This window comes from Macaca nemestrina, chromosome 14 (assembly GCF_043159975.1).
Source record: "Macaca nemestrina isolate mMacNem1 chromosome 14, mMacNem.hap1, whole genome shotgun sequence".
Classification (NCBI taxonomy): Eukaryota; Metazoa; Chordata; class Mammalia; order Primates; family Cercopithecidae; genus Macaca; species Macaca nemestrina.
Window position 1 is genome coordinate 75,825,924 of NC_092138.1, and position 12,435 is coordinate 75,838,358.

A 12,435-nucleotide genomic window follows, 5' to 3' on the forward strand; every position below is an offset into this window, starting at 1 on the left:
CAAAGTGTCTCCTGGGTCTTGAGAACTTCTGAGGAAAGGGAGGAGGGAAAGAAGAAAAGATGCCATACACTGGAAAGGATGAGACTATACTAAGAATCCCAAAATAAGAAAATGCCATGTACAAGAAAACATTCTTGGTATTCCTGCCTTTCAAAATTAGAACAACCTAAGTGTCCACTATTAGAGAAATGATTAGGTAAATTACAATCTGTTCAGGAAATAGCATATTGTTCAGCCATGAAGTGTTTGGTTTTTTTGTGTTGTTTTGTTTGAGACAAGGTCTCCCAACTCTGTTGCCCAGGCTGGAGTACAGTGGTGCTATATTGGCTCTCTGCAACCTCTGCCTCCTGGGTTCAAGTGATTCTCATGCCTCAGCCTCCCAAGCAGCTGAGATAAAAGGTGCTTGCCAGAACACCCGGCTAATTTTTGTATTTTTAGTAGAGATGGGGTTTCACCATGTTGGTCAGGCTGGTCTCGAAATCCTGACCTCCAGTGATCCGCCTCCTTGGCCTCCCAAAGTGCTGGGCCAGCGCACCCCGCAAAGTGTTTATTTTGAAGAATGTATTGCAGCAGTGAAAAATGTTTATGTAATAATAAGCAAAAAAAAAAAAAAAAAAAAGCCAAACAGAAAATGGTATTGTGTTGTAATCTACTTATCAATTTATGTATCTCTACCATCATTAGACAGAGGGAAAAGCTAGGAGTGGGGTAGGGGGAGTCAGGTCAAGATAGAACCCTGAGGAACACTGACATTTATGGAATATTCCAGGGAGGGGTACCTTCAAAGAAGTCAGAAAAGATGAAGCAAAGAAGCCGTGAAAAGAAGGGAACTGACAGCATGACATTACAGAAGCTGAGAGAAGATGGCACATCCAAGGTCTGGCACTTAATGTCCATTACCACATTTAGTCCTCACAAAAGGCTTGGGTGAAAGATCCAGTTATACCCATTTTGCTATAAGCAAACTAGGTTTCAAGAGGTTGAGCAAGTTGGACAATATCCCAGAGTAAGGGAAAGATGAGATTTGAGCCAAGGTCTGCCTCTAGGTATAAACCAAAAAGTATCTGAGGCAAGTCTCGATTTATTAGGTTGGTGCAAAAGTAATTGTAGTTTTTGCCATTATAAGTAGTGGAAAGTTTACTTTGCCAAAGTTAAGGACTCACCTGCGACACAGACTCAGAAGTTCCTGAAGACACGTGCCCAAGGTGGTTGAGGTACAGCTTCCATTTATACACTTTAGGGAGACGCAACACATTAATCAATTGAACCATTTACATTGGTTCAGTCTGGAAGGGTGGGACAACAAGGAGAGGGGTGCTTCTAGGTCATAGGTAGATTTAAACATATTCTGATTGGCAATTGGTTGAAAGACTTATTATCAGTAGAAAGAAATGGCTGGGTTACAATAGGGGTTGTGGAGACCTAGGTTTTATACCTCCAAGTAGCAGGCTTTAGAGAAAATAGACTAAATGTTTCTTATCAGACTTAAGGTCTGTGTTGATGTTACTACTGGAAGGGTATAATGAGGCATGTCCAACCCCTACTGCCCATCATGGCCTCAACCAGTTAAATTTTAGGGTGTCCTGGCAAAGGAAGGAGACCATTCATATGGTGGGGAGGGCCTTCAACTTTTATTTTTGGTTTACATTCGCAAAGTATGCGCTCTTTGCTTTATACCAGGCTGCCTCCTTGCCATGTTAGAAAGATCTGCTGAATTTATATGAGGTCACAGTTTAGGTGGGATTAGTCAGTTGTATTTTCTCTTCAATACACATATTTTTATTTTTTTGGGATGGAGTTTCACTCTTGTTGCCCAGGCTGGAGTGCCATGGTGCAATCTCGGCTCACTGCAGCCTCTGCCTCCTGGGTTCAAACGATCTCCTGCCTCAGCCACCCTAGTAGCTGGGATTATAGGCATCTGTCATCATACCTAGCTAATTTTATTTATATTTTTATTTTTAGTAGAGACGAGATTTCACCATATTGGCCAGGCTGGTCTTGAACCCCTGACCTCAGGTGATCTGCAGGTCTTGGCGTCCCAAAGTGCTGGGATTACAGGTGTGAGCCACTGTGCCTGGCCAATACATGTATTTTCTATTCATTACATGTGGGGGTTCATTCTCTCACCCCTTATCAGAACAGAGGTCAGGGAGAAGGAATGTACCTGCAGGGTGATGGATTAGTATGGGGATTGCGAACTCCATTCCCTACAGGGCAGTTAGGGTAAAAGGGGAGGCGGTGTGGCAAATTAGAGCAGGCACATACTGTCAATAGGGGCAGGAATGCAGGAATGTGGCCCACTGTTTTCAGATATCTTAGTTTGTTTAGGGGACCCCAAAATCTGGATTTTATCTTTTTTGCAAAATTATTAGTTTTTGATGTTGGGAACTAACTAAAAAACTTTTTTTTTTTTTTTTTGAGATGGAGTTTCACTCTTGTCACCCAGGCTGGAGTTCAATGACACGATCTTGGCTCACTGCAACTTCCGCATCCCAGGTTCAGGTGATTCTCATGCCTCAGCCCCCCGAGTATCTGGGATTACAGACCTGAGCCACCATGCCCAGCTAATTTGTGTATTTTTAGTAGAGATGGGTTTTTGCCATATTAGCCAGGCTGGTCTCAAACTCCTGACCTTAGGTGATCCACCTTGGCCTCTCAAAGTGCTGGCATTACAGGCGGGAGCCACCAAGCCTGACCCTAACTAAAAACATTTTTAAACACTGTGCAGACTAAATAAATCTGTGGAGCCCATAGGGTCCAGTTTGAAACCGCTGGCTGAGCTCTCCCACGACAGAGTTTCTCTTCAGGGAAGCTTACCCTCAGTGGTGCTGATTCTATGGAAAGTCAATCCTCAGGCTAAGAGGAAATCCCTCCGGTCTGCAGCTAGGAAAAGGAGCAGGCCTTGGATGGGACGCTTCTCTTTCCATCTTCCTTCCCCAGCTAGTCTCATTGGGCCCGTCAGTCAACTTTCCATGATGAATGCTTTGTTGCGTTCTGTTCTGTGGAGTTAAAGGAGCGTGGAGTGTCTCTTATCACAGCCCCTTTTCTAGGAAAATAAATGGCCAACTCCCTGGAGTTGAGGATTTTTTTATGCAATGACTCTCCTCCACGAGATTGATTGCAGCAGCTTTGTGAGAGATTTGTAGTAAGTAGTGTTCAGGCTGTAGGTCTTAAATCCTCAATGCCACAGTCATAACTCTCCAGGAAGGAAATGATAGAAGATCACGGTAGCTAATATTGCATTATGATGATACTGTCTTCCCAGAAATGATTGCGGTCTTGCTGCTGCTGTCTTACTTAGGAAACAGGAGCTCTTCAAATGTGCTTGAGATATCTGTCCTGGTGGTGCTTTGCAAGATCCACGAGAAGCTACAGACTAGGGGAGGAGATCAAACATTTATGAGCACCAACCATACTTTTTTCACATATGGGGAGACTGAGGCTCAAAGAAATTAAATCATTTTCCCAGGATCTCTAACTATAAAAACTCTGATTCAAAAGCAGATCTTGTCTACTATGCCACCTATAACATATTTTAATTTTAGATATCTAAAAAAATATTAATGAGTCAAAGTTGATAGGAGTGAATGGTAAAATAATTTTATTATGTTAGGTTTAACCTCAATATCTATCACTTTTATACTTAGTCTACAGTGTACAATAAATAGCTTAAATGATACCCTGAGGAAACAATCAGACAAACGTAGGTTATGAAAAAAAGACAATTGTCCTGCTTTCTACAAAAGTCAATGTTATAGGGAAAAAAAAAAGTCAGGAAACTGTTTTCTCTTAAAAGAGATTGAACAGACAACTGAATGTAATGGATGAACCTTAATTGGATCCTGGCTCCAAGAGTGCCAGCTGTATAAATCATTTTGGGGGCCGGGCGCAGTGGCTCACGCCCATAATCCCAACACTCTGGGAGTCCGAGGTGGGCAGATCGCCTGAGGTCCGGTGTTCCAGACCAGCCTGGCCAACATGGTGAAACTCTGTCTCTACTAAAAATACAAAACTTAGCCCCACCTGGTGGGGGGTGCCTGTAATCCCAGCTACTCAGGAGACTGAGGGTGGAGAATTGCTTGAACCCAGGAGGCGGATGTTGCAGTGAGTAGAGATTGCACCACTGCACTCCAGCCTGGGCGAGCAACAGGAGCAAAGCTCCACCTCAAAAAAAAAAAAGAAACAAGGTTATTTTGGAAACAACTGAGGAAATGTGAATATGAGCTGGATGTTAGGTGATATTTAGGAATTATTATTTGTTGTTTTAAGTATGACAATAGTATTGTGGTTATTCAGGAAAACAGTTTTATTGTCAGGTGCAAAAGTATTTAGGAGTGAAATATCATGATGTCTGCTGTTTAACTGCAAATGATTGAGGAAAAAGCTATGCATGTGTGTACATGTAAAACCTGGCAAAATGTTATTCATTGCTGAATCTAGGTGCTTAGTATGTACATGTTCATTATTCTCTTCTTTCAACTTTTCTGTGTGTTTAAAATTTTTCATGGTAAAAAGTGAAAATGTACAAATAAATATTTAATTAGATTAAACTGCCTTAGAATGATAGGGAGGAAGATACACTGAATAGGGTAATTGCATTTTGAAATTCCTGCAGAAGATCAAAACTATGGAAAAGCTGAAAATACGTCTTCATTACAGTAAATGTAAAAAATACTTTATAAGGATAGGCACACATTATTACAGCCATATAAAGGCACATTTGCAGGTGGACAAGCACTAGAAATACATCAGTTTAGTGGAAATAGAGGTGATCTGTTTTTCAAAATTACTCTTGCTGTATCATCTCTTCCCTTAATAGAATCATCAAAGAGCATGTTCATTGACCAAGGTATTAAAAGATCATAACTCTTTTGCTATGTGGTGGAGTTATAGCAAAATATTTTTCTTTTTTTTTTATTTAATTAATTTATTTTGTTTTTTGAGACAGGGTCTTGATCTGTCACCCAGGCTGGAGTGCAGTGGTGCTATCTCAGCTCACCGCAACCTCCACCTCCTGGGTTCAAGCGAGTCTCCTGCCTCAGCCTCTGGAGTAGCTGGGATTACAGGCACCCACCACCACGTCCGGCTAATTTTTGTATTTTCAGTAGAGACAGCGTTTCGCCATGTTAGCTAGGCTGGTCTCGAACTCTTGACTTCAGGTGACCCACCTGCCTCTGCCTCCCAAAGTGCTAGGATTACAGGTGTGAGCTGCCGCACCCAGGCCTAAACATCTTTCTTTTAAAACTCATCCTTGGCTGAGCACTGTGGCTCATGCCTATAATCCCAGCACTTCAGGGGGCCGAGGTGCACAGATCACTTGAGGTCAGGAGCTCGAGACCAGTTTGGCCAACATGGTGAAACCCCGTCTCTACTAAAAATACAAAAATTAGCCAGGCATGGTGGCAGGTGCCTGTAATTCCAGCTACTTGAGAGGCTGAGGCAGGAGAATCACTTGAACCGGAGGTGGAGGTTGCAGTGAGCCGAGATTGTGCCACTACACTCCAGCCTGGCAGGTAGTGTGAGACTGTCTCAAAAAAAAAAAAAAAAAAAAAAAAGTCATTCTTGAAGCCCATTGTAAAGAAATATTCTGTATCTTTATAATCAGTAAATGCATTGAATGTATTGCTTTACTAAAAACAAACCAGTGTGAGAACTTCAGCTCCATGAATCTAGTGTGGTTAACAAGATCTGGGGAAAATAACAGTAAGTAAAAAAAAATTACAGTTACAAATAAAACAGACTCAGAAAGTTAGTTCAGTTTATGAACGACCAAATAGTTTAAACCGAATTATAAAGAACAATTGCCTAAAATGGCTCCAGAAACACAGGCCAGCCACCTGGTTTTGTGAATAAAATTTTACGGCATTCTCATATTTACACGTTGTCTATGGCTGCTTTCATGATACAATGGCAGGGTTGCACAGTTTTAATAGAGACCACCTGGCACACAAAGCCTAAAATATTAGTATCTGCTTGTTAAAGAAAAAGTTTTGCCACACGAGGTGGCCCGTGCCTGTAATCCCAGCACTTTGGGAGGCCGAGGTGGGTGGATCACCTGAGGTCAGGAGTTGGAGACCAGCCTGACCAACATGGAGAAACCCTGTTTCTACTAAAAATACAAAGTTAGTCAGGCATGGTGGCACATGCCTGTAATCCCAGCTACTTGGGAGACTGCAACAGAAGAATCACTTGAACCTGGGAGGCAGAGGTTGTGATGAACCGAGATCAGACCATTGTACTCCAGTGTGAGCAATAAGAGTGAAACTCTATCTCAAAAAAAAAAGAAAAGAAAAGAAAAAGAAAATGTTTGTTGACTCCTGGTCTAAAAGTATATATAGATATGTATATAAAAAAGGATCAAAGGAGAATATAAAAAAAAAGTTGATTTATTATGGTGGAGAGATTACATATGATTTCTATTCAAATTTTAAAGTTTACATTTTTACAGTGTGATTCATTAAATATTTTAAAGAAAAAATAATTGAGAGGTTTTACTGTTTCTACAATGCATAGGATGACAATGGAGAAACAAATAGCAAATATATACTATACAGTTGTTAAATCCTGACTTGGAAATTCTAATATTCAGAATTGAGCCAGAGAAAATAATCAGAAATGCAGGGGGGATTACAAAGGTAATTCTCATGGGATTGTTCATAATAAAAAAAAAGGAAATAACAGGGTAACCATTACCCAAATAATGGTGTATCTCTATATGATGGAATATTACACAATCATAAAACATGCTTTAAAAAAAGCATTTCTTACTTTTGTAATCAGAAAAAAATAAGGTGTTTAAAGGATACAGTACTACTCACTGACATGGAAAACATTAATAATAGTGATATTGAAGTAAAATAAATTATAGAACATTTCCAAATACTTATTTATAAGTGTTATCTACATGCACTTACAAACACACAGAAAAATATGTCTGGAAGGATATTAAACTATACCATCAACAGTGGTTTAGGAAGTAATATTTGGGTGGACTTTTCCTTTCTCTCCAATATAATTATAGAGTATTCAGTAGGTTTGTTTGTTTGTTTGTTTGTTTTTTACAATGAGCATGTAAACCAAGAGAAGAAACATATGCATATTTTTTCTCTAATGGTTATTAAAAGCTATTAAATGATTCAATAAAATGCATATGAAAAGCTGAATACAAAATTACAGAAGGAATATAACCTCAACTCAAGGAAGAAAACATGCCCAGGAAAAGGATCTAGAAAATGTCAAAGCATTTTGTTGCCTCTGGGTGATGACATCATGCATGATTCTTGCCTTATCTTAATGAACATATATTACTTGGATAATCAGGAAAATTTTAAAGTACAAATTTGTTAAAATAACTTTAAAAAGAAAAGAATATTGTTACAGCCTTTACCAATCCATATTGCTCTCTTGAATCCCTTTATATCTGTCTCTGTTTCTCTCTCTCTGTCTCTCTCTCTGTCACACACAACCCCACACACACAGAGTTTGTTCATGGCAAAACAGTGACTTCTATTTTTTTTTTTTGTTGGGGGGATGGAGTCTTGCTCTGTCACCCAGGCTGGAGTGCAGTGGCATGATCTCGGCTCAATGCAACCTCCACCTTCTGGGTTCAAGCCATTCTCCTGGCTCAGCCTCCCAGGTCGCTGGGACTACAGGCACGTGCCACCACGCCCGGCTAATTTTTTTGTATTTTTAGTAGAGATGGGGTTTCACCATGCTGGCCAGACTGGTCTCCAACTTCTGACCTCAAGTGATCCACCCGCCTCAGCCTCCCGAAGTGCTGGGATTACAGACATGAGCCACCATGCCTGGCCAACAGTGACTTCTATTAAACAGATTTTCCATTTCTGTTTCAAATGTCCTAGCCTCCTTCTTTCATAACTCACCAAAATCCCACATGTCATCTGAACTCCACAGATAAGAGGGAAAGGAGGAAGAAGAAGACAGAAGTACTCAGGGATATGTTACCTGCAAGGCTCCTCATATTATGGAAAGAATAAAATACCCAAGTCCTTACAATGGCCTACAATGCACGTGCGCACACACACAAACACACACACACACACACACACACCTCTCTAACCTCATCTCTCACCACTCTCTTCATAACTCTTATATTTCCTTCAGGACCCAACTCAAATTTCATCTTATCTAGGAGACCTAACTTTAGCTTTCACCAACTTGGTTTTGAAACCAAGTGTGACTATATTTGACTATACCTTGAGGTTTAGTCTAAATGTGCTTTATTAAATCGGAATGAAATCATCAGAGTAAAAGATCATGTGGTAGTTAGCTTCCAAGATGGCCCCCTGATATTCACACCCTTGGATAGTCCCCTCCCACACTAAATAGGGCTGACCTGTTAGCCAATAGGACACTGCAGAAACGACAAAGTGTGGCTTCCAAAGCTAGGTCATAAAAGACATTGAGGCTTCCGTGTTGCTCCCTTAGATACTCACTCTGGGGGAGTCAGCTACCATGCCAAGAGAATGCCCAGGACCCCTACAGAAAGACCCATATGGTGAGGAACTGAACCCCCACCTGCCAACAGGCTGCATCAACTTGCCATTCATGTGTGTGAGCTGTGTTGGAAGCAAATTGCCTGGCTCCAGTCAGATCTTCCTATGACTGTAGTCCTGGCCAACATTTTGACTGTAATTTCCTGAGTCACCTTGAGCCAGAACTATCCAGCTAAGATGCTCCCAAATTCTTGACCTACAGAAACTGCAAGAGATAATAAATGCTTATGTCATTTAAGCCAAGTCTCAGGATGAGGCATCTCTCATTTCTGCTCCTGTTCCTGTATGGGGACCCAGGAAATGTAGGCTGGCTGTACCTACCCTACCCTGCCTGGGGAGATGGGGCAGAACAGTTTATATCTAAAGTTTATCTGAACAAGTCTCCCTTGGCCTTTTTGGTGGGTCAGATTTTGCAACCCAAACTATTACTATGGTAGATGGCAGCCCCATTTCCACAAAGAAATAACGATTTCCAGGTAGAGAGAGTCATTCTTGACCACATGCCCTGACGGCTTCGTCGCCATTGTTCCTTAGTTCTCTCTCAGCACTTTTCTGCCTCCACCAACCAGCTCAAATTCCACCAAGAAGCACTCTCAGTATATAAAGTATGAGCCATAATTTTAAGAGTATGTATGCTATGTATGTATCTCTGTACATATGTTATATGTGTTCATATGGCTCTGTATATATGTATGTTGCATGTATATCTGTATATATTGTTTTGTGCTTGTATGTATGTTGCGTGTGCCTATTTTTGTCTTGCTGCATGCACATGTGTATATCTGTATGGTGTATGTATCTATATGTATGTCATGTGTACATATCTTGTGTATATTTGTATTATGTTCTAAGTATATCTGTGTATTGTATGTTGTGTGTGTCTGATGTGTGTGTGTATGTTGTGTATATCTGTATTGTGTATGTATCTGTGTTTGTGTGAATATCTGTATGCATGTTGTGTGTGTTTCTGATGTGTATGTGTCTGTATATTGTATATGTTTATCTGGTGTGTGTGCGTGTGTGCGTGTGTGTGTGTGTGTGTGTGTTTGTGCATGCATCCAGCCTTTGCTATTTTGGGATTCATACAATTTCCCTTCATAAGAAAACTATCAATACAACTGATTCTTAATTTTCGTAAGTGTGCCACAGTTATATAAGATGTTAACATTAGGGAAAGCAGATGAGAGGTTTAGAACTCTTCTGTGAATTAAAATGTTTCAAAATAAAGAGATTTAAAAAAACAAAAAACAAAAAAAACAGCTTCCCGGATTAGTAGGAAAGTCAGCCTTCCCCTTTCTCAGATCTGAAACATCCAAGGGGTACTTAACTTTTGTCCAAGGCACCATCCTGATTGTAATTTCCTCTCCAGTGGAGTTGGAGTCAGGCCTGATGGTTTCACAACCATAGCCCAGATGGACAACTCTCTAGCTTGCCAAATGGATATTCCTATTTGCTGAACCTACAGGGTGACTGCCAGCAATCCAGATCCCCTTCCAGACTTGTGTCCTAAAACACTTAAAGGAAGATAAAAACAAAAGAGAATTCTTAGAAAAAGACAAGGAAAGAAAGACAAATTGAAGGGCCAGTGGCTAATTTGGGCAGAACTACATGTTTAAGGACCCAGGGAAGGGGAGATGAGGCCTCTGCCTGATGTTGAGTCTCCAGATCTAGGGTGGGCTGAGAGAAGGGTCCAGAGGAAGAGGAGCAGAAAACTGCACGGCAGACTCAGGCCTTAGATATTCAAATCCTCCCTGGGACTGTGTGTGTTGCCATGGGCTCCACATTTTACAGGTAGCTATTTGGGGTTTAAATATTCTTCCCCCTTCACCACTCTACAAATCAACTAAGACTCATTTGGGCAGGAGTGGATCTGCCCTGCCCTGCCCTGCCTTGCTTGGCTGAAAACAAAGCGCTCAGCTCCTGGGAGAGTGGGGTTTGTCCTTGCTCTCCGCTCACTAAGCAACCTGTTGATGAGCTTGTAATTACCAGAACTGTGTGCTACACAATGAATGTTCTTGGAGATTTTAATGATCGAAGTGAATGAACATGCTTCAACATTTGGAAACGTGCTTGAGAAGAATAATTGCTTTAAAGTGCTTCATAAATTGTTGCTAGGAGACCACATCAAGATAGGCCTTTTTACTTACAACTTGAAGTTCAACTGGCAGGAAATTCACCCATTCAAAGATAAGCAAACAGAACAATTCGAAAAAGGAAGAATGAAAGACAGAAACCTGCCAGCGATTAGAGAAAATCTTCCACCAAAAATGAAATGGAGAACAAGAGCCAAGACATTGTTGCTGGTCTTTATGGATTTTGCATCTCCGTTCTTACAGGTTGTGTGTTCTTGGACAATTTCAGTATTGAATTTTCTCATCTGAAAAAAAAAATGGAGATATCAATAGCTCACTCATAGGATGAGATAACTCACATGTGGATGTATCCAGCACATAATGCTCAATATTTAATTATTTACACATATTTGTTCCAAAGCGTTTTGGGGTCACTTACAAAATTATTTCCTGATTAGTTTGTGTTGCCCCAAAAGCAGGCTCTGCACAGGAAATTGGGTTTAGGTGGCTTATTTGGGAAATGATCTCAGGAAACTTAAGTGAAGTAGTGGAGAAAGAAAGACTGAAAAGGGACAAAAGTTCAAAGCTGCATCAGTGAGCAGGAAAGTCCAATACCGATAAATCCTCTGGGAACTCTCTGAAGCTCCATGGAGGACATGCCGCAGGATCATCCTGCCAAGGGATGAAGAAGCTGAGGGATGTGTCCACTGACTTGTTTCTCAGGGGCCAAGGGTTGTACCTGGGGACCTTAAGTTCCCAGTGCCACCACAATGGCCTGAGCAGTCTGGTAATTTCTGGTAGAACAGGAGTAAACTCTCTGGGAGAAGAGCAGGGAACCACAAGCATATGAGGTAGGCACCTGTCCATGTGGCCAGGAACTGACCCACTCAAGCTGCATGTGAGCTCCAAGGTGGGCCAGAGTAATACAGAGCTAGGTATCAACAGAATCTGCTACACTTAAGATTCAACAAGGTAAAATTAGTTGATGAAGAAATTGAGGTCAAATAAAAGCAAATACTCTGTGTTACTGAATCTTTAAAAAAAAAAAAAAGATTATTTTCTAGAAAGGCTGGCTATAATGACTGACGCCTTTTTTTTTTTTTTTTTTTTTTTTTCCTGTTTTCTAGACACCTAATGAGCACACTAGCCTGGAATTTGAGCAAGGATTCAATATTGCTGTGGGCAATATATAGTTAGGCAAATCCTTCACACATGTCAGTCCCATGTTGACCCAATTCTAGGGAATCTGGAACATTCTTATGGGGTTCAACTATGTTTGGACTTTAGGCCTGAAGCATTAAATTTGAAATTTGGGCACCAAATGGTAGTTGGAAATCACGTTCCCTTTCTGCATGGATCAGGAAGGAAGCACATCAGCTACTTTCCTATCCAGCGGACCCTGCCCTGCTTCACAGCTGTTTGCCATCTGAATCAATAGCAAGCCAGCAGGGCTCAGACTTGGCATTCCCTAGTATGGAAGAAGAAAAGCAATAAAAACTGTTAACCTCTAAAGTTTTTTCAACATATCTGTTGCTCCCCCCTTAGCTCTAGGAAGAGCATTAGCAGCACCATCATGCTCCATAGGAATGGAAAGCCATGTTGATGGCTAGGGAATAGAGCAGCGCAATATGACAGGATAACAAGGGAACAGACAGGAGCAGGCAGAAAGGCTGGCAATCCCTCCCCCCGACCCCCAACCTCCCAGCCCCCTTTCCAGGAATCATAAAAGTGAGATATGAAAATATGAGAAAGGATGAATACAAAACAAGCAGGAGAAAGACAACCAGGTATTATATGCCCCTGATGGAAGAACACACCACCACTTATGAAGTAGTCCAGCTAAAAAA

The 12,435-nt window shown here is 41.1% G+C and overlaps 1 protein-coding gene across 2 annotated transcripts in view; it reads left to right on the forward strand.

The window, feature by feature from the left end:
- The first annotated feature begins 784 nt into the window (after positions 1-784).
- Positions 785-12,435, forward strand: part of LOC105481019 (solute carrier family 44 member 1) — a 243,524-nt gene continuing 231,873 nt past the window's right edge. The window contains exon 1 of one of the 2 annotated variants that reach the window (XM_071078099.1): positions 785-877. In XM_071078099.1, coding sequence (XP_070934200.1) covers positions 800-877 — 78 coding nt within the window. In that variant the 5' untranslated portion in view covers positions 785-799. Of the gene's footprint in view, positions 878-8,469; positions 8,519-12,435 lie in introns of those variants that run through there. The other variant, XM_071078098.1, reaches the window with a different exon arrangement.